This window comes from Sminthopsis crassicaudata, chromosome 4 (assembly GCF_048593235.1).
Source record: "Sminthopsis crassicaudata isolate SCR6 chromosome 4, ASM4859323v1, whole genome shotgun sequence".
NCBI lineage: Eukaryota > Metazoa > Chordata > Mammalia > Dasyuromorphia > Dasyuridae > Sminthopsis > Sminthopsis crassicaudata.
The window spans coordinates 96866029-96890819 of record NC_133620.1 but is presented as its reverse complement, the minus strand read 5'-3'; the positions used below and the strand labels follow the sequence as shown (position 1 = coordinate 96890819).

Sequence of the window (24791 nt, the reverse complement as noted above, 5' to 3'; positions counted from 1 at the left end):
AATTATATGACTGAAGGGTTTATGAACAAGGGACCAGAGAAATGGGGCTCTACACTAGGTCCAGTTGTCCATAAGGTTAAAGGTCTGTTCCAGTGGGTGTTTAAACTCAATAGTAAGAATGAATCAAGTTTGTCTAGCTCTTTTATGGTCACATAATTAAAAATTCATGTGTGTGTGTGTGTGTGTGTGTGTGTGTGTGTGTGTGTGCGCGCGCGCGCGCCTTTTGGTGGAATGTCTCTTTTACCTTTGTGATTATATATAATGAAATTGTTCTTGTAATGTACTCATTGGGTCACAGGCAAAGAATCTGGGTTTAAACTTCACCTTTGATGCTTGTTCCCTGAGTTACCTTGTACAAATTGCCCTATCCTTCTCAATGTTCTCAACTGTAAAATGAAGGTGAAATGTGGATTAGCTGGTCTTTGAGCTTCCTTCCAACTCTAGACCTAGGATCTATAGTGATCTTAAAAATTCTTCCTTGAGGGAGGAACATGGTGGTTACTTCCTTGGGTTGGTTGGGAGCACCATAATTCCACCGCAGAGTTGAATGTTTCCTGCTTTGGTAAAAAGGAGCCTGGGAATATAACAATGAGCTGAAAACAGAAATATATTCTCTCTTTAGAGAAAGTTAGGTTAGGAGTATTGTAACTACTTAAAATGGATCAGGACACTTTTAAGTGATCTAGTCTGACTGAGTAGAATTCTTTTAGATAACCTTTTAATTTAAAGTGCTTTTTTTCAAGACAATGTAAGCTCCTTTTTGGGCAATGGACTGTTTCATTTTTGTCTTTCTATCTCCAGCAATCGTCATGTGCTGGGCACATAGTAGGCACTTAATTTAATTGGCTGATTTCATGACCTTGGAAAAATATTCTTGCAGCTTGAAGTGGGTACATTAGAGAGCAAAGACTAGTGGGCACCAAAGCCAGGGAACCTCGGTATAGTAGCAGTGAGTATTTCTGGGGGTGGGGTGGGGTCAGGGCAGAATCCTGGCCAGATTATATGGCTTTAGTTGACTCTGCTACATGGAATAAAAACAATAACCAGTCTTTACCTCTTTCTCTCCCCTCTTCCTTAAACAGTAAATACTCCACTATAGGTTAAACAGGGCAGAAATTATTAATCTTGTATACTAGATGGGGAAAGTGAGTCGCAAAATGGATGTCCTATATTTATGGCTGGCATGGATCAACAGTCCTAAATAGCATAAATTTTTTTCCTAGTTAAGGGGTCTATGGTAGTTTGGTATGATTGGATCAAATCACAACTATGCTATTAAACCCATTGTTTGACCTTGAGTAAATAATTTCACTTCTGAGCCTCAATTTTCTTACCGGTACAATGAGAAGCTCGCGTTAGTTGGTCTCTAAAGTCTCTTACCTCCTACAATTCTGATTCTGTGAGTGTGCCTCATGGACCTGGAAGAGAGCCACCTCACGCTTTGGAGGAGGCTAGTGGCCAAGGCTCCCATGGATCAGGAGCTGGGCTTTCTCTCCTTGAAGGAGGAGCTAAAGGCTCCCCTTGTTCCTGGCTCCATTTCCGTTATTCAGAAAAATCCTAAAAAGTGACATGCCCAGGGGTGGCTGCCTGCTGGCTTTGAAACAGAGCCCAGATTTAGAAATGTACTATCAATTTATCACAGAATCCTCGAAGCCTCCAATGCTCAAAACCTCAGGCCAAGAGGGCATTGTCCAGGTGAGGAGTTCAGTCCCCTACCTCTAAATGAAGGAAGCCCCTTCTACCCTATGCCTCATCTCAGACCAGGCCGAGAGCCCAGGCCATACTGTGGCTTGTGCTAATGTGAAAGTGACTGATCATTTTTAAGATGGTCAGGAGAAGAGATGACACAAATTCTTTTCACTCATTCCTGGGTTTCAAATTAGGATGTTCTTTTTGGTCCTTTTTCCTGAAATAATTTCTCCTCATTGGATGTGGAGGACAAAGCCCCAGAAACCTCTTCAACCTGAAAGCTCATGCTGCTCTGGATTTCACACACTATACGTACCCTCTACCCTTCTCCCTCTGATTTTGTGGTTTCTCCAGAACCTCCATTTTAAGGAGGTCCAGGCTAACCATGGCTTCGTTCCTCTCCAGGTTGTACTCCTGACTCTCCAGGGCTTCTACACTAGATGCATCTGGGGTCTCTTCATTTCTTTCCCCTCCTCCCAGCTATCTTCTTCCTATTCGAATGTAAGGTTTTTGAGGATATTTTTGCTTATACTTAGATTCCCAGCTGTTCTAATAAATGTTTGTTGACTTGACAATTATACCACCAGGTACCATATACACTGTATACTCAGAATGAAATTCTCCCTCAGCCTTCTCTTCTAGGTTTATTTCTGCCAGACTTGGGAAGACAGATTTACATTCCTACCCAGTATACAGTGTTAGATATGACTACTGAATCAGATAGTTTTGTATTTGTATTATATCTTGTCATAAGGAAGGATTGAATGTTGGGAAGGTGGGTGTGGTTATAAAAGGAAACCAATAAAAACATACCCTCTCCCCCCCCAAAAAAAATCACATCTAATCATTCCGTATAGTGACAACACTAACTTTGGAATCCTTGCTTGGCCACTTACTCTCTGTGCCTCAGTGTCTCAGCTGTCAAATGACAAGGTTCCTGGTGCTTAATGTCTTTTGTGTCATGGATCCCTTTTTGCATTTTGGTAAAAGCCTTAAATGCTCAAAGTGCATAGAATTACAAAGGAAATTGGTTATACTGAAATGCAGTTATCAAAATATACATATATAAAACAAACACAAGTTCATGGACCCCAGGTTAAGAACTTCTGGATTAGATCAAATAGTAAAGTCCTTTCCAGTATTAAATCTATGAGGCCATTTTATGCAGGCAGAGAACATGAGGGAGGCTAGGGCTACAGATAATTGACAAAGTGGATGATCCCCAGTCATGTAATGAAAAATGGCTAGATTTCTAGGAAGGCACATGTTTCCATACCCTCCCCCCACGAGCTGGTATAATCATTTGTCCACTACCTTAAGAAGCCTTTGAGCTAATCAGATAAAATGGATCTGAGAGCTAGTGCTTCACTTTCTAAGTCCACACCTTAAGGTCTTTGACAATGGGTGCCCATTAAGATGCTGTGGACCAAGGGCTGTTAGGGACTTTAGAAACCCTTTTGGTTCTGTACAATATTTTATAAAAGAAATTGAGATCCAGAGATAGAAAGTGATTTATCCACATTCACATAAGAAGACAGGGTACAATAGATACTATTATAGAAACGAGGTGCCTTTAGTCACATTATTTTGGAATCCCCACTGCACAGGCAAGTCTCTTCCAGGAACTCAATGTAGCAGGCCACTAGGAGACTACAAATATATTCTATTGTGGGAAATGATGAGCTCCTCAGAATCCCATTGCCCGGGCTCAGCCTCCCCACCTATAAGTTCCATAGGTTCCAATCCTTGTAGCACTTTACATTGACATTGCTCCATCTTAGGGTGTCTTAGACAAGAAAACTGAGGTTCAGCGAGGTAGAGCAATTTGCCCAGGTCATTCAGCTTGTCGAAAGGCAAGGCTAGAATTTGAATCCAAGTCACAGAATCTGGCAATTGAATGGGTTTTTCTAGTCCAAATTGTATGGCTTTAAATAGGAATCCTTTTCTCAGCATTCTTGACTAGGGGGCCATCTATCCTCATGTCAAAGACCCCTGTAATAGGGAAATAATTATTACCTTCTGAGTTGGTTCATTCTATTTTTGGGTAGCTTTCACTGGGAAGAGATTTTTCCTTATATGGAGTCTCCTTTTTTACTGATTGTTTCTAGTATAGGGATCAGAAGAATTCCTATCTGGCACATGATAGCCCTTAGGATATTTGATAAATATTGATATATTAGGATAAATTTTTTTCTCCTCCAGGCTAACTTCTTTCAGTTCCTTCACCTGTTCTCCTATGATCATAAGGTCAAGATTCTAGACTCAGATCTTTCTCTAGTACCATCAAAATCCTTTCTGAAATGTGGTACTTAGAACAATAATCCAGATGTGTTTGCCAAAGACAAAGTACAGTGAAACTATCACCAGCCTACACAACCCATCTTTATTCTAGACATTATTTTGGAGGGGCATCTAGAACTGTTATTTCATTGGTATAGGGAATTCCCTGTGAAGAAACTCCTTCTCCCAGATCAGAAAAGCTGCATCTATTAACATGACCTAAATTAAATTTACCTGGGAGACCACCATGCCCCATCATTGACTCCTTTTGAGCTTATGGTTCATTAAAACATTCAGGTCACTTTTACATGAATGATTGTCTTGCTATGCTTCCTTCATTTTGTATTTGCACACTTGATAGGTTGAACTCAAGTGTTAATTTGAACCCAAGAAAATCGATTTATAATCTTCTGAATTCCAAGTCCAATGCTCTTTCTACCTGACTCCAATGCAATGACTCCATACCTCCTCCTTTCTTTTCAGCCTCCATTTTAATCATAGATTATATTTCCTAACTTCAAAGATATGTCTTTTAGATTGTAAAGATAAGCACTAGCCTGATGTCCTACAAAGATATGGATAACTGAGAATTGATCATGAGGTTGACAAAAAACAATTCCATTGTAATTATACTCTTTCCAATCTGCTATGGGGGAAATAGGATGGCAGGACAGAGGGGCTAGTGCCCTATTTCACCAGAGATCTTTCTATAGCCTGGCACGGTGTCATTAGCACCAGCATGGGACTGCTTATCCTCTCCTTCCTGCCCAGTGTTCTGTAGTAGGAAGTGCTCCTGACCTGGAGTCAGCAAGACTGGGTTCAAATTTCTCTCAGATATTTACTAGGTATATAAATAGGCAAGTCTAAGTCTTTGTAATTCTATTTCCTCATCTCTAAAATGGGGGGATAATACCTATAATATTTACCTCACAGAGCTCTCAAATGAATTAATATATGGAAAATGCTTCACAAACCCAACAGTCATGATGGTATGTCTATGGTAAACAATAGATTCTTGGTTTACTAACCTCATAATAGAAAACCGGAGGTCTAGAGAAAGTAAGGAGATATCAAACTCTGTTCCTAAGCCTATCACACAAACTAGCAGAGAAAAAGACTTGCCAGATTCCTCAATCCAGGATTACAGCTATTGCATCCTTTTCTGCTAGAGGAAGGAGGTGGGGACAAGTTTTTTACAAGATTATTTTGCAGATGCTCCATTCTGGCACTGGAGGCTGTTTGGGCCCTTTCCTGCCTCCTGGTGTCCTCAGAGCAGGCGTCTGGTTGCTAAAGCCAGCATCTGGACCTATACTAATGAGCTCCAAACATTAACAGTGTTGGAGGCACAATGAGAACAGGGTGTACTGAGGCAAAATCTGCTGTTGCTTCACGGGAAACTGCAAGAAACAAAAAGAGCCAAATGGGGACAGCTATGAGACAGAGAGGTGGAGAACCGTTAAGGAGGATCATAACTAAGAGTTTTTTTGTTTTTTTGTTTTTGAGCTGGGCCAACTCAACTGGGCACAATGGGAGATAAGAAGGAGGGAAAGAAGGGGAAGAAGAAAGGGTTAAAAATGTTGGAAAGAAGGAACAAATAAAAATGATTTTTATCAGCTTGATGATATGTAAATTATATGCAAAACACTATGCAAATTGGCTTATTTTGTCTTTGAGTCTGGGATTTAGACTATTCTGAGGAATGAGGTTGAAGGTGTCAAACACCTGAAGACAAATTTCTAGCTCATTTCTAGCCAGCTTCCATGGTCCTGAAGGGGATAATGGGATTAGAGACAACCCTCTTATGGTGGAGGTTAGGATGGGCTCTTAAAACCATAGTGCTGCAAAGATTGATAGAATGGGTGATTAATATTGAAGAATAGAGGAACTTAATGAGGGAGAGATTTTACTGAACAGAGCCAGATAAAGAGAAATTGAGGACCAGGCTGAAGGGAAGAGTCCAAAAACTAAACCAAACCAAACTAAAAAAACAAACCCAAAAAACCCCAAAACCACGTTGGACTCCCATGAAGACATGTTTGGAATTTCCATCATTTAGAGGGTAACAAGTGGGCATCCCCTCCCCGTATGGTTTCTTCTGTCAAGGAGCTCTCAATGTGAGGGAGAAAACACATAGTTCTTTCCCCAAGGGATCTCCAGCTCTGACTGCCCTGCCACTAACTATAAGAACTCCGGTAAATGGCCCTTTTCTCTTATCCTGGCCCAGGAGGAGCAGTAGGTATACTTCTTGCTTTCCATTTCCACCTTCTTCCTCTATTTAAATTATGGAGCCAACTCTTCTACCATGAATTGTTCTCCATTATGTTCATCTCTTCAGTTAATATCTATGGTGCTCTCTCCATCTAATTTTCTGCTATTATAGAAAGAGTCTTCAATCTACATGATGTTCCCTCAAATACTCTTGCCTCCCAGATCCTCATTGACTTCTGCCTGGTGCACTGCAATAGGCTCTTAAATGGTCTCCTTGCTGCCAAAGTGCTATTTTTAAAGCAATGGTCTTACCATGTCTCTCACCTGCTCAAAAATTGGCAGGGGGTCCCTATTACTTTTAAGAAAAAAACCCAACTCCTCTATATATCATTTCAAGCCCTTCACTCTTTGGGTCTGCCCTACCTTTCCAGGCTTGATGGACAAATCACTTAATCTCTCAGCCAAGACTGTAACTTGTAAAGATACTGATGTAAAATGGCAGAAGAAATTTCCTTACTTAGAATTCCCAAATCAATGAAGTCAGAGGTCCAATCCATATTTTGTATTTTCTTACATGTATCTGTACTGTTCTACTCAACAGATTGAAGACTTCTAGAGGGCAGGCACTATTTCCTTTATCCTTGTTTTCCTTAATATGTAGCACATGTTTCCCCGTGTTAAATTGTAAGTTTCTTGAGGGCAGGGACGTTTTATATTCCTTTTTGTATCCCCTGCATTTAGCACAATGCTTGGCATGTAGTAGGTGCCAATAAATGTTTGTTGATTGATATTAGGTGCTCAATAAAACCTTGTTGAATGATTTATACCTCTTTAATATCCTATTCTCTCTTCCAGCCCAGGACCCCCCACACATTGATGTTCAGGTTAGGGAGGTGATAGTCAATAGTGCAATAATAACATCCTTTGAAACTTAAGGCTATAGCCTAGTTAGACCTAGAATTGTACTTTGAGGTTTAGAAGAGGCAACTGTAGAAGGAAACCACATTTTCCCTTGCAGATTGATTAGGGCACTGAGTGATTAAGTGACTTTTCCTTGGGTTTGGGATCACCTCTTTGGGTAGATGAGAGGCAATCCATTTCCTGCACAGGGCCAGCCAGCTCATACTTTATACTTATACTTACACTCCTCACGGATAGAGCCCCTGATTTGCTATGGCAAATTTCCTCTGACCCTGGCTGTGGTGAAGGAGGAACAAACTTCCTCTTTCCAGCCCTTTAGACTAGGAAATGCCCTTTCTAGGACAGATCTTGTCCACCTGTTCCACTGTGAGAGGGAGGGAAAGAGCCAAGATTTATCGGTCTTTCCCATATATTCAGATGGTTTCCCAGCTGTCTCATAAAACAGTTCTCTTATTCCTTAACCTAGTGAGCCCCATCTAGAAGGCTACTAGCTAAAGCTGAGTTTGGGAAGGACACAATAGAAGGTGAGGTAACTGATGGAGAGCTTGAGTAATCAATACAAGGCTTATTATAAGGCATATTTGAATAATGGTGACCTGGCCCCCCTTTTAATAAGAGGACAAGTTAAGGACTTCTAGAGTAGGGGTTAAATCTAACCTCCTTAGCTAAGAAATCTAAACCTGTTATATCTCTACCCTTCTTCCATATACATGCTCCATCATCAATGTTTCCCATATCCACACCTTTGCTATTTCTTAGGTAAATTCATCAGTGTCCCTTTGAACCTTTCCTCATCTCCCAGAAGACTGAGTAGCAGGACATTTTCTCCAACTTAGAGAATTGAAAAGGGGTACAGGGAAAGGGATCTCAAATTTGTGTCAATAGTGTTCCCTGGAGCAGCTAGGTAGGGTATATATAGAGCACTCAGCCTGTAGTCAAGAAGTCTGAATTCAAATCTAGCTTCAGATTGGGCACTAATTATGTGCCCATTTGACTCTATTCCTCATTTGTAAAACTGGCTAGAAGAAAATGGCAAAGTATTCCAGTGTTTTTGCCAAGAAAATTTCATGGATAAAAGTCCATGGGGTCACATAGAATTGAACAGAGACAACCACAGTGTTGGTACTAGCACCCAGGATCTAGATAGGTTCATGAAGAGTCCTTGGTATAGCTTCCTATGTTGCCAAACTTGAGTGCTTATAAATAAACACTGCATCAACAATCAATCAACAAGAAGGCATTTATTAAGCACTTTTCCCATTCCAGGCACTAAGTACACAAAGACAAAAATCAAACAGTCCTTACCTGCAACGGCTCATAGTTTATAAGAGGAGACCACTTCTAGCTCTAGAACTATCATCCCATAAGTTTATACAAAGTACCCACAAGTATATACAAAGTATATGCGAATACAAAGTTGCTGTCATTTTCCCCTGATCTGACTGGTATCATATTAGAAAAAGGTGACATTCCTCTTCCCAAACAGCAGAAACTGATGCTAATATCCAGAGGCAGAACCCTGGGTAGTCAGAATACCTGGATTCAGTCCTCAGCTCTGCTGCTTATCGGGAGACTTGGACCAAGTCACCATCTTTTATCTGGGCTTTGTTGTTGTTCAGTCATTTTTAGTCATGTCTGACTCTCCTATTTGGGGTTTTCTTGGCAAAGATATTGGAGTGGTTTGCCATTTTCTCCTCCAGCTCATTTTACAGATGAGGAAATTGAGGCAAACAAGCTTAAGTGACTTGCCCAGGTCATATGGCGACTAAGTATCTGTGGGTTTTGGTTTTCTTAACTATAAAATTCTGGGTTTGAATTAGATGATCTCTTTCAAATCAACTAAGAGTCTACATTCTCAATACAATACTTAGGTCCCCTGAGACTACTAGAGTCCTATGGTAACCTAGACGTCATGGCAACAAAAGCAGCCCCAAGGAATATCAAAGGGCTGCTTTTAGACACTGAGGGTGTCCAGGATACTCTCATTACCCTGTGCCCTCATGACATAGTTTTTCTCCCTTTGTTCCCCACAAGAGAACCTTTTTCATACCCTCTTAGTCTGCTCCACCCACATCTGCTTCTTAGCCTTCTCTTGACCAGTGCCAAATGCCTGGAATGCCCTCTCCTTTTCCTCTGCCAGATGCTAAAATATTTCTCTTTCTTTCTTTAAAGACTGCTCCAAATCCAAGCTTGAAGGGACCATTTAATAATAACTTGCATTTATATAGAACTTTAAAGTTTGCAAAAACACTTTAAAATCCTATTTGATCCTTGCAACAACCTTGTGAAAGAGGGATCTTAACATTTAATATTTTTACAGATGAAGAAATCGAGGCTGAGAAATAATTACATGATATCATTTTGCTGTCTTCTCAGTGGTTGGGGGCAAGGTGGGAGGGAGGGACAGAATCTAGAACTGAATTTAAAAGGAAAAGAATAGTTAAAAATATATTTAAAAAGAAAAGGTAGAAAGATTAAGTAATTTGCCAAGGATCACATAGCTAATAAGTGTCTGAGCTATAATTTGAACTCAGATTTTTGTGACTCCAAGTCTGTGATTCTTAATTACTGGGTCCTCCTAAACGCCTACCTCCAACTTTTTCTTTTACAAATAAGGAAATTCATAGTGGGGAAATGACTTGTCTATGGGCACAGAAGTAAGAAAAAAGAAGGTAGGACCAGTATTTAAGCCTAAAGTTTCTCTTTTCAGCTCTAGTGTTTAATCTACTGTGCCAGTGTCCTTCACACCAATCCTTCCTGAATGGGTCAGACTCAGGGCATCATCTTCCCCAGGCTCTGATTTACATGGGCTTCCATGACTACTCTCCCAGACCCTTAACCTTGGGTCTGCTTGGACCTTTGGATCTTTAAGGGATCTAAGTTCTTTTATGTTTACCCACATCACAGATGAATGTTTCCCTCCTCTTTTCTCTAGGTCTGTCCCCTATTTGCCAGTGTTTCTGTGTTTCTCATAGACAGTAAGAACTATAGGAGAAGTGAGGAGACCTGGTCAATTATCTCTATATGGTGGCAAGTATATTGTCATTTGCATCGCTGTCACCTGGGACTGGCAAAGGCTTTCATTTTGGTCATCTCAGGAAACATTTCCTAGAGAACTTCCCCCACACTTTGCTAATTGCAGAATCACTAGCAAGGCCCCTTTCCCCCCCTTTTTTTTGTGCAGCCCCTTTCTAAGACAAAGACTGCTCAGAGAACTTTTTCTTTTAGCTTCAGAGATTCTATAGACAAATGTGCCTCTGGATTAGTCTCAATTCCGATCTCAGTTTATTTAAATGAACAAAACCAGGTGCTTCTGTGCTAGAAGTTGGGATTACAAAGTTAAATCCTTCCTCATACACTTTGTAAACCTGGATTAGTCACTTGACTTCTTTGTGCCTCAGTTTCCTCATCTGCAAAATAGGGATAATTTTATAGTACATATGCCCCAAGATCATTGTAAGAATCCAGTGGGATAATTAATATGGGTAAAGCACTTGGCAAACCTTAAAGTGCTATGTAAGTGCTAATTTTTCATTACCTTACTATTCTTCTTGCTACGCTTGATGTTCTATCCGAGCAACACTTTTTTCCCCTAGCCCTGATCTTTGATGCTTTTGTTCATGCTATTCCCTATGACTGGGATGCTCTTTTCTCCCCCTCTTTATCATTCTTTGAAACACAACTTATATTCTACTTTCTCCATGATACCTTTCTTGAATCTTTCTGTTTGCCATGACCTTCTCCCCCAGAGTTTAATGCCTCCTCAGTGCCTGTATGTAGAACTAGCTAGGTGATGCAGTGAATAGAACATGAGGTCTGAAGTCAGGGAGAATCAGATCCTCAGTTCAAACACTGTCTCAGGCACTCAGTTACCAGCTGTGTAACCTGGGCAGGCCTCAGCTTCTTTATCTGTAAAATGAGCAGGAAAAGGAAATAGCAAACCATTACAGGATCTTTGTCAAGAAAAATCCAAATGGGATCACAAATTATCAGAAATAATTGAACAGCAATGCTACATAATTTGCATTCATTTATTTGCTATATTCTGTGTACATTATGTACACATGCTTTTCCCATCAGAATATACGTTCCTCGAGGGCAAGGCTTTCTTTACATATTCATTGCTTAGCACTGAGATTGGCACATAGAAAGACTTATTAAATACTTGCTGTTTGGTTATCATGCATTTAATTGTACCATTATCATTTGTGAATGTGATGCTATCACCTTACTAGGCCATAAGCTCCATGAGGGCAAGGGTCATTTCATTTTTCTCTTTATATTTCCAGGGCTTAGCACCTCCTAATAAATGTATAGTGAATATTTACTGAATTTAATTCTGAAATGATACAAGACAGTGTGATGAAGACAAAGGACTAGTCTGGACAAAATCACTTCACTTGCTGATTTCCTTATCTGTCAAGTGAGGGGGGCTCTGAAAGCTCAGATTTCTTTCTTTTATTCCTTGTTGCTGATCTTTAAGGCTGGACTTACCCAGAAGGCAAAAGAGACAAATGGCCCTAAGGCCTGAATAATAATTGACAAATACTGCATCTTTCTAGGAATGGGGCCATAGCAGATGGAACCTCCAGAAAATTTGTGTGGGCCTCAATGTTGGAGAACTTAGCCCATCTCTGTTCTGTTACTTACTAGCGTTGTACATGTGGCCACTTTAACTCTCTGAGCCTTAATTTCCTCATCTATAAAATGGGGGCAACAATTCTTAAACCATTCACTTCACAGGGTTATTATGAACATCAAAAGAGGTGATGGGCAAAACATGCTTTGAAAACCACAAAGCTTCATAAAAATACTATTATTGTTTCATAACTTATTTGAGCTACTATTATATCAGATTCTTAAATCTGTCCAGCTCTGTCATCATAAACACAAACATATGCAGTCCACACAAAGAGACCCAGACACATGCATGTAAACCACAGGCATGCAAAACCAAGGCAGGCCCACGCATATACAAAAGCATATGTGCAAGATGGGTGTGAGCTCACAGCCATCAAAGCAGTCAGATATGGTCTTTGTGTACACACTAAAGAACCACACTTGCCTTTTGGGACTCACCTTTCAGCCATCTGTCACGTAGCCAATTCTTTGCATAATTTACCCAGGATCCTTCACTTCTATGGCATTCCCATACCTCCTTCCCTTGCCATGGACACAGATGATCTGGACCCATGGCAATATTTGGCTCTTACAGCAATGGCCAGGTGCTTTGGATAGACTTTCAGTCTATGGGGGTGCCATCTAATGAAATAATCTCTATTCTCTATACTATCTCTCCATCTTTAGCTCTTTGGATGCTGGATCTGTGAGAAGCGGTGAGGGATGCTTGGCCACCTTCCTCTTCTCCCTTACAACCATCAGAAAATGCTGCCAAGAGCCTTGCAACTCCAGTGGCCCTAAAATGTATCATTGAGATGTTTAAAATAGATTCTAGAGTGACAGGAACCAAGCTGGAGTTGCTGGAGGCCCCTGGCAGCTTCCCTAAAGTTTGGCTGGACAAAAAGCTTCATGTCAAACTGGTTGTACACCAGGGGGCCTGGCAGCAGTGGCCTGGGGCTCTCTAGAGCCAGGGCTAAACCTGCAGCAGAAGAAGCCTAAGTGTAAGAGCTGTACCCTACAAGACTTTCTAGGTGTTCCAGAGCCTGGGCAGCCCTCTGTTCCCTTCTCTCTCCCATTAGTTCTAACCACAATTCCCTATAGGCTTCTACCTGAATTACCCATCCTCAGAAAAGAGTAGGATGCACATCCTGAGCAAGCCATCCAATCTTTGGACCCTCAGTTTTTTCATCTGGAAAATGAGGATTGGACTAGATGGCCATGGTATCATAGATCTAGAGATGAAGGGTGCAACCCCCTCATTTTCCATTTCCCACCATCTTCAGCTCTTTGGATGCTGGATCTGTGAGAAGCGGTGAGGGATGCTTGGCCACTTCCCCTTCTCCCTTACAACCATCAGAAAATGCTGCCAAGAACCCTGCAACTACAGTGGCCCTGAAATGTATCATTGAGATGTTTAAAATAGATTCCAGAGTGACAGGAGCCAGGCTGGAGTTGCTTGGTTTTGGTTGCTTGATTCAGCCATTTTAAACTGAAGTTCAAAGAGTTTAATGACTTGCCTAAGATCATTCCAGAATTTGAACCTAGGGCCTCTGAATTCAGAGCCAGGGCTTACTCCCTTGTATTGTGCTGCTTCCTCCTTGTAAATCGCCTTCAAAGAAGCCATCTGGGCACATTTTAAAGTTCCAGCTCCAGGACTAAAGTTGCTTCTCCTTTCTCTTTGGCCAACTAAAACACTGCTCTCTCTTCACATCCCCATAGCCCAATGGTATACAGAGATCATTTCTGTAACTGTAGCAGCCACATCCTTAGCATATAGCCCTGCCCCTGAATCATCTATGTTAGTAGGAATGAGGTCCCCAGCAGGGAGATACAAACATCGCTCTAGGCATTTTCCCAGCATGAACCTCCATTCCTGCTGCTCCATAGTGAAATTCAGGTCCTGCTTGGATGAATGAGCTAAAAGAGAACTTAGGGGTCCCTGGTCTTCTCCCTTTTGGCAGGAGGCCCCAACCCCAGAAGCAGCTGCACTGGAGAGTGGGGGTGGGGCTGGCTTCAGTTTCTAGGGTCAGCCTCAAACTCCAGCTGGGGGCTCCAACCTGAGCCAGCCCACAAAGCCTGTCCCTGGCCCCCTGGTCCTTCCTGTGCGGGAGAGGGAAGGCTATAGACTCAGGACATCAAACACGTCTGGGTAATCCAAACAGGGTGTTGGGGGGTTGAGGGGGGAGGTCAGCCAGAGCAAATGAGAAACATGTGGCATTTATTTCCCTTTCCCTTGCTCTTTCCCTCCTTTAATTTCTCTTTCTCTCTCTCTCTCTCTCTCTCTCTCTCTCTCTCTCTCTCTCTCTCTCTCTCATTCTCTCTTTCTCTGTCTGAAGGCAAAAGGACATGCCTAGAAGGGAGGTGGGGAGGAGGCTCTCTTGGGCTGGGCTGGGTGTCCCTGACAGGCACAGGATCTGAGTCACTTTGGGGACAAGCTAGGACAGACAAAAGTCCAGAACAGGAATGATTTTTTTTTCACCAGGATTACTAAGAATCAGGAATTGTCATTGCTTCTCCCAGGGCTATTGCTAGGTTCTCCAGGGATAAATCAAGATCTGCAGGTGGGAAACTGATGGGTTTATTTCCAAAGGAAAACACAAATGGAGAAATAATGGGTTCTTGTAAGAAAGGCACTGAGGTGCTGGGAAAAGAAAGGGCATAAGTTCCAATCCCATCTGCTACCTATCACTGATGTGACATTTGACAGATCATTTAATCTCTCTTACTCTCCGCTAACATAGCTATAAAATGGGGGAAAGGGGGTTTGGATTAGGTCATCTCTAAGGTCCCTTTCTGCTTTAAATAGTTCTCTTGATATGGTTTGAGGACTGTCATCTGTGTTTTCTGGGGCTCCAGGGAGCAGAATTGGAACTAGTGGGTGGGAATTGCAATGAAACAGATTTTAACACAATATCAGGAAGAACTTTCTAACAATTAAAGCTGTCCTCCAATGATATGGGTAGCCACTTGTTAGGGATGGTGAGACTGGAGGTGGGGCAGGAGGAGATAGCCTGGGTGAATATCATTCTATGAAATTCCAAGGACAAGCAGGAGGAGATGTGGTGTGTGTGTGTATGTGTGTGTGTGTGTGTGTGTGTGTGTGTGTGTGTGTGTGTGTGTGTGTGTGTGTGTGTGAAATGCCTCTCCCTCCTCAGCTATAGCTGAGAAAGTACTGCAGTATGCTGCAGTGGTAGGGGAATCAGGAGGTTGATGAGAGTAGCAGCCCAGACCCTTAGGGCCATGCCTAGATTAGAAAAAATTAAAGCGGTTTTCAGTCTGATTCTAGTCCTTTAACTCTCCCCCTCTCAAGAAATCATTATATCCTGAAGCCAGTAGAAATGGGTGTGTGTGGGAGGGTCAGTTTGTGTTTCAGGCATTGGGAAAGAAATAAAAGTATCTCGCAGAGGATTTCCACGTGAGCTGGAAAGGAGTGGTTGGGAGGGGGGGGATTTACTGCAGGAGGTCTCTGTTTTCTTTGAATGCCAGGCTGGCATGGAGCCCGGATTCATGCTGCTAGGGCCCAAAATAGCAATTTTTTGGGGGGGAGGCAGGTCTGTCTCTGTTGCCCTTTCCTTCTAAGCGATGAAGCACCAAGGAGAATGAAGAGGAACCTTTTCAAAACTGGTAAGCACAGCCCCACCCCTAACCTGGGGTAAGTGGAGAGTGATCAGCCCTGGATATGATGACCAGTAACTCAATTCAGTCACCTCTTTAACCAATTGTAGGGTCCAGAGTTTAAAAATTGGGTTAATCCTATAATATCAAGGACTCATGAAGGGCATTTCCCAAGGCCTGTTTATACTGCAGAGGAAATGTTCTATCTCTCCCTACTCTCTTTCTTCTTGCCACCTTCCTCAACACTCTTCCCTCATCTATGTAAAACTTTGTGAAGTGCAGAAGTTCTAAGTGCTTCTCTGCCTCTCACCTCTATCTTCTCTAAAGAAAAGGGATAGTCTGAGGGCCTGTTTGTTCATTCATTCTAAAAATAATCATTGTGTACCTACCAATAAATACATATATATGCAAAATCCAATACTAGGATACTCATGGTATAGAATACTGGATTTAAAATCAGAAATTTAAAAAATCAGAAGTCCTGGGATCCAATCTGGACCCTGTTACTTATTACATATGTGATTATGAGCAGGTCCCTTAACATCTCTGGGCCTATTTTCTTTCCAGTTCTAAATCCTATAATCCTAAGAATTTCTCTCCAAATAATATAAAAACCATAGCAGCAATAAAGAACTAGGCTAGTCTAAAGGGAGGACAATCTCTTCCTCTAGCTCCTCTAGGTACAATGTTGACCAAAGGGATGAACCAGATAAAGGACATCCTGCCCACAGTCAGCCTGAGCAATATGAATGCAGGGCTTTGGAGAGGATAAAAGCTATAACTGGCTAATCACAAGAAACATATCTCTCAGCATTAACCCTAAGGTAGGAGTCTAAGTAACACCATTTTTCTTTAAAAATGCTTCTTTTGAATAACTTATAAGAATTTCATGCTTAATAAACCTTAAAGGGTTATCACAAAGGAAGTTATTATTATTAGGCTATCATCACACCTCTCCACCTCCATTAGCCGTAGGGAGCCAGAGAAAGAGATTTGTTCAAGGTCACACTGCAAATCTCAGGACGGCAAATCTTTTTCATGTAGTACTCCAATCCACCAGACAAATCAAAGGTAGCTTCACTTACAAGTATGAAAAAGGTAGAACTGAGTTCATCTAGGACACCTGAGTCTGAGAGTCATCCTCTACCAAATTAAGTTATTCAAATTACTCATTTTGTTTGCCTCATTTTCTTCATAGGGCTGAGAGGCAAGGCAGAGTGGCTCAGTGGAAAAAATATTGTATCTGGAATCAGGAAGCACTGGGATCAAATCCTGATTTTGCTTCTTGCTGCCTGTGTTGTTTACAAGATTGAGATGATAAGTGATGTGCTCAGGGTCACACAGTACATTTGAAGCAGTACTTGAACCCATGACATCCTCGATCTGAGTCCAGCTCTCTCTTCACTAGGCCACATTGCTGACTGGATAAATGTCATTAGTAGCATTTATTAAGTAATCACTACGTGCCAAGTACTTTGCTAAGCTCTGGGGATACAAAGAAAGACAAAACAATCCCTTCTCTCCACAAACCCTGATAAGAAAAAAAACAAACCCCAAATTAGTCCCTGTTCTCAAGGATTAAAAAAACCAAAAATTAACCTTTCTGAAGCCCTTTCTCTTTTTATCGACCCAGGACATCTCAAAGCAAAATTTCCCTGGTATGCAAAATGAAAATGACTTTTCAAAGAATTTAGAACATGATCTTCAAACCTAGGCCATCCTTTTTCATTGGATTTTGACCTGGGCTCCTGACCACAAAAATGTTGCTATGGCAACCCTAAGCCCATAAGATCCTTCTTGTGAGGAAAGAGGTCTGGGCATCTAAGTTCCTGGATGTCTATACTCTGAACTTGAGTCAACCTAGCTTTCACATTTACTGAATTTGCCTGAAGGTGGAATGTTTAGTGAACTTGCTTTGGCCCTAAACATTAAGGGAGGAAAAAATTATGAGTCATACTATCAACATCATTAATATTTAACTATCATTTATAAATAGTCAATATATGTCTCCTCTTTCTCTTTCCAGAGAATTTGGGGTATTTTTTCTGACCTTAATTCCCACCCTGTGAGGAAGGGAGGAGAGAGAGAGAGAGAGATGGAAGGGACTTTTCCTCATTTACAGATAACTAAGCTAGGTTGACATAGGGGATTCTGTCTTTGGCCTTGTCTGAGGCCTGTCCCCATCTCTTCCTTGGGGTTAAATTGCCCCCACAAAATCTCATGAGTCCATTATCCTGTTGGGGTGGAATATGTCTCTTTATTCCATTTCCCAACTTCAAATTTCCCAGGATTTTCCCCAGTGCTGGATCACTAACAATTTGGCTGATTTCAAGGTGACTGAGGGAGTAATCCTCCATGCATCTGGGCCCCAGCTGATTCCTGGGAAGAGAGTGATCAGATTTCAGCCCCACTTTTCTCTTTCATTCCAGAAAGCCTCTCACTTGGTGCTTGCCGTCCTACTAACCCACTCCAGACCTTATTACTTGGCTGCTGTCAGATTCTTAGCTTGGGAACTCAAACTTGGCTTTTTAAGATGAGGAAAATAATAACCAATTTCAAAAGCACTGGACTCTAAACCCCAAACTTTCTCACCCTAGCCTCAAAAGGCTCTTCAGTAGGGCTTCTTAGACCTTCCATGAAGGAAGTATCCTCATGGGACAGCTGACCCCTAATGATACTCTGCAATCTCTCCTTTTCTTCCTCCCACTACAAAGCAGGACACAAAACATTGCTTTGGTGACATTGGCTTCCTGTACCCGGAAACTCCTTCTGTCTCAGCTTCAGAGCCTGGCCATTACCTTGCAGTTATTCCTTTGCTTGCTGACAGAATATTCTCTTATTCTGATTGGGAACAATAAACGATCGCTTTTCTTCTTTTCACTCATTCATTTAATCATTCAACCACTCATTCATTCATTTCTTACTATGTGCTAGGTACTGTCCATGCAAAGACAGGGGTGATATGCTCCCTAAACTCAAGGAGCTCATATGGGAAAAACAACATGTACACAGCCAAATAAATATAACATATATTCAAAGTAATTTGGGGATGGATGAGTATTAGCAGATGGGAAAATCAGTATCCACCTCTAGTAAATGGTAACACACCTATGCTGAGCCTAAGACAAAGTTAGGGTGGGCCAGAGTTCTGCTCTGGGGAAGGACAATTCCCTCTGAACAATTCAGCACCCCCCCTTGCCCTAGGGAGTGCAGGGAGGTAGGTGTTGCTTGGACAAATCTAAGCTTTCCTGCCTCAATCACCTTTGTCTTTGTAGGTTTCCTTTTCATGCCCTCCAAAATCTGGCCTGGAGGGAATCCTAGAGCAGGAGGCAGATCTGGGCTCTCTTGGCTCTGCTGAGGGATCTTGGGCCTCACTTAACCCCTGTCTTATCAGCTTGGGAAAAGGAGAACAAAGGGTATATTCCTTTCTTGTGTACCTCACTGGGTTATTATGAGAAATGCATGAGATGATGTATTTAAAAATGCTCTGATCACCTAAAAGTATTATGCAGACAAACAGGTGTACTTTTTCTCCTTCCTCTCCCTCTAATTTCTAGGCATCTTCCCAAGCTCAATCCATTTTTGAGTGCTATTACCAGTTGCCTTCTCCCATCATGAAAACTGAATGGGCTTCAGTTCTGGCAGTGGGAGATGAGAGGTATCCTGAAGACCTGCCCTTCTGGACATTTTTTTGGGAGGAGAATATAGATTTGAAGCCACATGTGTTGAGTCACCACATTAACCAGTAATAGGGAGTGAGTAGGGAAAGGCTAGTTCATCTCACCAATCATTTAGTAGTTCTCAATAATGCCCGCTATGGTTCTATCCCTTAATTTCTTTTGGCACCTGCAGATGGGCAGAAAGGGCAGAAAACTATTCCCCCTTGCCACTGTTGTGTAGACATCCTTGCCCTGGACCTTCTCTGAATCTTCTTGATTAGGACTCAAGGTATAAGCAGTCCTTATATGAATATGGTAAGCAGCAGGTGGAAAGGTCAGAAAGGAACAGGGCAGCTCTTGTCTCTCTCTTATTCTCCCTCCCTTTTTCTTAGCTACCCTCTTGCTTACAAGACTCCAGAGGGGATACCCAGAACTCACAGAATCCATCCTCCTTCCCTCTGGGCAGGTGATTCTCTGACTGAGAGGTCAAGTGGATTACCTTAAGGATCTGCAAGGGGGTGGGGAGAATCCAAATTCCCTTTCTCCTACCAGAATCTCCTCCCAATTCCTGCTGTATCCCTGTCACTCAGATAGCAGCCCATGCTTAGTCCTTCCCCTTTACGCAGGAGTGTGGGCACGCCCCTTGTCTTCCCCCCAGTCCCCCCACCCTAAGGCAATTGGTACCCAGTACCAAGATAAGTCTCTCTGAAATGGAAGGAAGACCTGACCTCTAAGAACCTGCCTTGCTGCTTCTCCTTCTAGTTGCAGCATCCTCTAATATCCAGGCCTCATTTACCCTTCTTCCATATGGGGTGCTTTGCCATACGCCCCTGATCCCCAAGTTCTACTCCTGACTCCCATTCTGCAAAAATTGGATCACTTTGACCCCCTCACCCTCTAAACCAGGTGCCTTGGGATTTTCCAAATTGACACTTTGGGCTCTGAGAACAATAGAGCCAATCTCTCATATTCCTTTGCCAAAGAAAGCATTGTTCTAAGCCATAGGGGCTGCGTCCACACTCCCTCCTTCATGCCGGCTTTCTTGTTTTCCTTAAAGGCCAAACTCCTTAGCAAAGGAGGAAAAGGCTCCATTGAAAATCTCGGACCCTTCCCCTGCCTTAAAGAAAAGGGGGCTATGAATGGGAGGAGGAGAACTGAGTCCACATCAGCAGAGCTTATCACTTGGAGTCGAAGCCCAACTTCCCAGTGCCTTAGAAATTACACTAGCTTACACTAGATGCCTGCTGGAGGAAGTGGGGAATCTCCCCCACCCCTTCCAAAACACAGCCACTCCCTTGTCTCACCTCTCTAGACTCCTCTTTCTTGTATGCTTCTCACTGTTCTTTTCCTCTAACCCTCAAATCTCACTTCTCCGGGAAGCCAAGGCAGCTCTAGCCCATCTTACAGATTTGGGGGGGTGGGAATGTCAGATCAGCATTGCACATCCGGCACCAGTGGCCTTAGCACTGAATATAGGGAGCAGCCCCCATCATACTCACCCCTGTTGAAATACCACAACCAGATCTACCCCAGGATACCCTTGGGGAGTGGAGGGGGCTGCAGCCTCCCTCCTTTCCCCAAACTTCCAGATACAAGTCCCCAACTCAGCACGGGGAACAAGTAAGGCAGTAGGGGTTGGGGGGGGGGTGACAAGGCACTCACCCAGCATTTGGCTGAAAAGCAGCTGCTCCAGGTCTCCCAGCACAGTCACTACAAGCTCAGGATCTACCTTGAGGAAGGCTCTCTCCTCCTGGCCCTTGCCAGCGGGTGGTGGCGGTGTCCCCTTCTGCCCCTTGGCCTTGCTGGACAGAAGCTCGTCGTCGGACTTGCTGTCATCACTGACACCCGCCTCAGGGGCCTTGCTGAGGGGCTTCACCTCAGCGTAGGGACCCCGGGGGATTCGGCTCGGCTTGCCCAGGCCCGGGGCTAGCGGGGCCAACGGGGGTTTGGCTACCCCGCCAGAGGTCATCTTGGCCTGAAACAGCGAATGCTCCGATTTGGAGAGCGTCTTGGACATGAGGGGCGCCTCCCGGCCCTTGGGCCCCCCTTTGCTGAAGCCCTTAGGCGTCTTGGCCATATCGTCGCTCCACTGGGGCTCGTAGAGCTGCATCTTCTTCTCCGAGTCCGTCAGGAAGGAGAGGTTGGTGAGGGACTTCTGCTTGCGGAGGTTGGAAGCCGGCGGCGGGGGCCGGCTGTCCACGCTGCCGGACTTGAAGACCTTCAGCTCCCCGGCGCTGGTCTTGGCCACCCCGCCGCCGGGGGGCTTGGCCCGCTTGGGCATCATGCTCTTGCCGTCGCCTGCCTTCTTGCCGAAGCCCTTGAGATCCTCGGAGCCCTCGCCGCCGCTCAGTTCTACATCGGGTTGCAGGCTCTTGAGGGAGGTGCCCAGCATCCTGCCCGCCAGGAACGCATTGAAGATTCGGGCGTCTGGAATCACGGAGGGAGAAGAGGAGGAGGAATAGAAGGAAGAGGAATAGAGGAGAAAGAGGGGAGAAGAGAGAGGAGGCAGGGACAGAACCAAGGGGCGCCGAGGAGAGGCGAAAGGAGGAGGAAAGGAAAGAAGAAAAAGAAAAGGAGGAACGGAGACGAGCGAAGGGGGAATGTAGAGGAGGAGGAGTAATAGCAGGAAAAAGGGGAGGAAAGAGAAACGGGGGAAAGAAAAGAAAGCGGGAGAAGATGAGAAAGGGTAGACAAGAGAGGGGTGGAGTGGGGAGAAACAAAAATAAAAAATAAATAAAAAGATGGATGAGAGAGATGCCCAACCCTTCAGCCACTCGGAGTTCGCTGCCGCAGCAGGCAGGCACAGCGCGGGGGACTGGGCTTTTCAAGCCTGGCTCTCCCAGCTGCTGCTGCTCCGTGCGCTGTCAGCCCCAGGCTCCCTCACACCCGGGGCCAGCGCCCTCCCTCTGCCCGCCGCCGCTGCCGAGGGGAGAGATGCCCCGGGCTCCGAGCTGAGGAAGAGGGGAGGGGATTTAAAAAAAAAAAAAAAAAAAAGACGAGAGGGAGGGAGGTAAGAGTGAGCGCGAGAGGGCGAGCGAGCAAGCTAGCGAGAGAGAAATCTATTTCTGGCCCGGGGAGGGGGAGGTGTCTGTGAGCTGGAAGCCTGAGGGGCGGGGTAGGAGCTGGGAGGTGGTCGATAAGGGATCGGAACATTTTTTCTCACCGTTCTGCTGCCGAGAGACAGAAGCGGGCACTGGGAGGCCAGCTGAGGCTGCGTCCTGGAGCTGCAGGGGACGCGGCCTCCCCCAGCCCCGTATTTTGGCTGAGTCTGTCTGCAGGGAGGCAGGGAGACTTGGGGAAGGGCGGCTAGGGGGCAAGGAGGGGGCGGTGAAAAATGGGATCCAGGCTCTGGTAGGTTGAGGAGACTCCAGGGGCAATAGGGTGAGAGAGCCGGCTATATAACCGGGAGGATGGTTTTTCCCGTCTCCAAGCCTTCCTCCCTCCACATCCCAGGAGGGGATTCCTCTAAAAGCCAGAAGGAGATTGGGCTCAGTTCTAGGGGTTGTTGCCTCGTGCTCTCAAGGCTCACTCCCAGGCTAACTGCTATTAGCTAGGCTTCTTACTGGAAGTGTCTTGTCTGGAAAGTCACATCTACTCAGAAGGGAAGAGGCTCTCAGGGAGAGCCAGCCCAGGTGTAGTTCAGTCCAGTGCCTTTCCTTTCTCAGCCTCAAGGAGTCAGTGAGATTGGGGAGCGGTGAGAGATGAGAACAGGTGGACTGTGGAGAACCCAATGCCCAGGCAAGGAAATTAGATGGAGAAGGGATGTGTGTGGAAATCTAGAGGGTCTTCAGGGAAGCAGCATCCAATGGGGCTCTGGAGCCTAAAGTTCTCAGTTTTAATTAAGCTCTGGATGCCTCTTAGTTGATCCTTAGCAATTCAATTGATTTTATTCGATCTCCGTTTTTTTGATTTGTAATACTTGCCCTACTGATGTCACAGAGGTGTTGTGAATAATGTAAGCTATTCTTATAAGGTGAAGAAGAATGTGCCCATCTTATGTTCACATCACAGATGTGAACCAATCTGTGTTGGGGGCTGTGTAGGAAGATGGTGCAAGATAAGATTGGGAGCACTGAGAAGCTAGCAAGTGTGGAGTCTTTGTCCGAAAGGGAGGTAGGGCAATATTTAAAGAAACACACCAAGAGGCTCCATCGAAATTCCCCTCCTCCCACCCATAGCTGTGGGATGAGTGAATACCAGGGCTCTAGAGAGAATTGGAGTTGGAGAGGTAGAGGTGGTAAGAGATGATTCATTGCTTTGCCAACAGTGGTTGTAAAGTCTGTTCTTTTCTTGTTAGTCATTCAATAAACATTTATTATGTGCTTCCTGCACTATGTTCTGGGTCCTCAGATGCTGTTCTCTAATATCTCAAAATCTGAGAAAATCACAGCCTTTCTGGACTTCAGTTTATTCATCTCAGAAATGAGGGAGTTGACCTCGATGACCTCAAAAGCCAAAGTTCTAAATCTGGGATCCCCTGTATCATCTGAGATATAATCACAGAATCACAGAGTTCAACCTTAGTTATTATCTGGTCCAATATGTACCTGAAAAGGAAAACTTTTAACAACTCTCCAGCCTCCAATAAACATCTCTTGAGTGATGAGTTCACTATCAGTCAGGGAATCACCTCCCCCCCTCATTTGTACAAGGATTAGGAAGTTTTTATTTACATATAACTGAAATCTGTCTCAGTAATTCTAATCTATTGTACTTTTAGAGCCAAGCAAAAAAACTCTAATGGCTTTATCAGAATTTTAAATATTCAGTTAGAAGATTATTTTGTAAGAATGGGTTTCCCTTGGATCTTTGAGAAGAATAGGGGGAAGGGAAGGGGTGAATAAGAGGTTACTGATAGATTGGAGAACAAGCAAGTCATAAATCAGGAAGATTTGTTGGAGAAAATAGCTTTCAGTTCCAATATAATGGAGAAGAGGTATAGGATATGGCTGGTGCAGGGAGGTAGCTTGTTCTATCATTGATGTAAAAGCACAATGGACAACAGATTGGGGCTAAAGGGGGAATAGTAGGCAAAAGATATTGGAAGCAGACTATGTAGCTGTATCTGAGGGAGTAGAACAGAAAAGGGTTGGCTGGGATTTGGCAAGAGATGAGCTCAAGGAGGGAGGGCCCAGTTTAGTTCCATGTTTGTCATGTGTTAAAGCAGCACAGGATAGAGTGCCAAGCTCATAGCTCATAGGCATAAAGATTTGGAGCTGGAGGGAAGTTTTCAATGCCCACATTTTAAAGATGAGGAAGCTGAAGCTCAGAGGCAGCATTTGGCCAAAGCCTTTAGTCTGTCCATTAGTTAATGAACATTTATTAAGCACCTGCTATATACTAAGGATACAAAAAGGGGCAGCAGATAGCCTCTGCCCTCAAAATGCTCACAATTAAATGGGGGAAACTTCAAGCAAACAAAATGTGCAAACAAATTAAATACAAAATAAATGGGAAAAATTAAAAGGGAAGGCACTAGAATTAAGATGTGTTGGGAAAGATTTCCTATAGAAGATGAGAAATTGGTTGGGACTTGAAGGAAACCATCAGGCAGAGATGAGAAAGGAGAGCATTCCAGGCAAGGGGTGTGGTCAGAGAAAGTATCTGGATCCAAGAGAAGGGTTGTCTTATTTATGGAATAGTAAGAAAGTCTGGATTGAAGAGTGAATAGTAGAGAGTAAGATATAAGAACACTGGAGAGGTGAAAGGGGACTACACTAGGAAACATCAAACAAAGGATTCTGCATTTGATCCCAGAGCCAATGGGAAGCCACGATTTACCTAATAGAGGGATGATGT

General features: G+C 43.7%; 1 protein-coding gene across 6 annotated transcripts in view; it reads right to left on the bottom strand.

Moving 5' to 3' along the window:
• NAV1 (neuron navigator 1) overlaps positions 1-24791 on the bottom strand; it is a 349961-nt gene that overhangs the window by 165433 nt on the left and 159737 nt on the right. For all 6 annotated transcript variants that reach the window (XM_074308768.1, XM_074308764.1, XM_074308770.1 and 3 more), the window contains exon 4: positions 20655-21419. In XM_074308768.1, coding sequence (XP_074164869.1) covers positions 20655-21419 — 765 coding nt within the window. The remainder of the gene's footprint in view (positions 1-20654; positions 21420-24791) is intronic.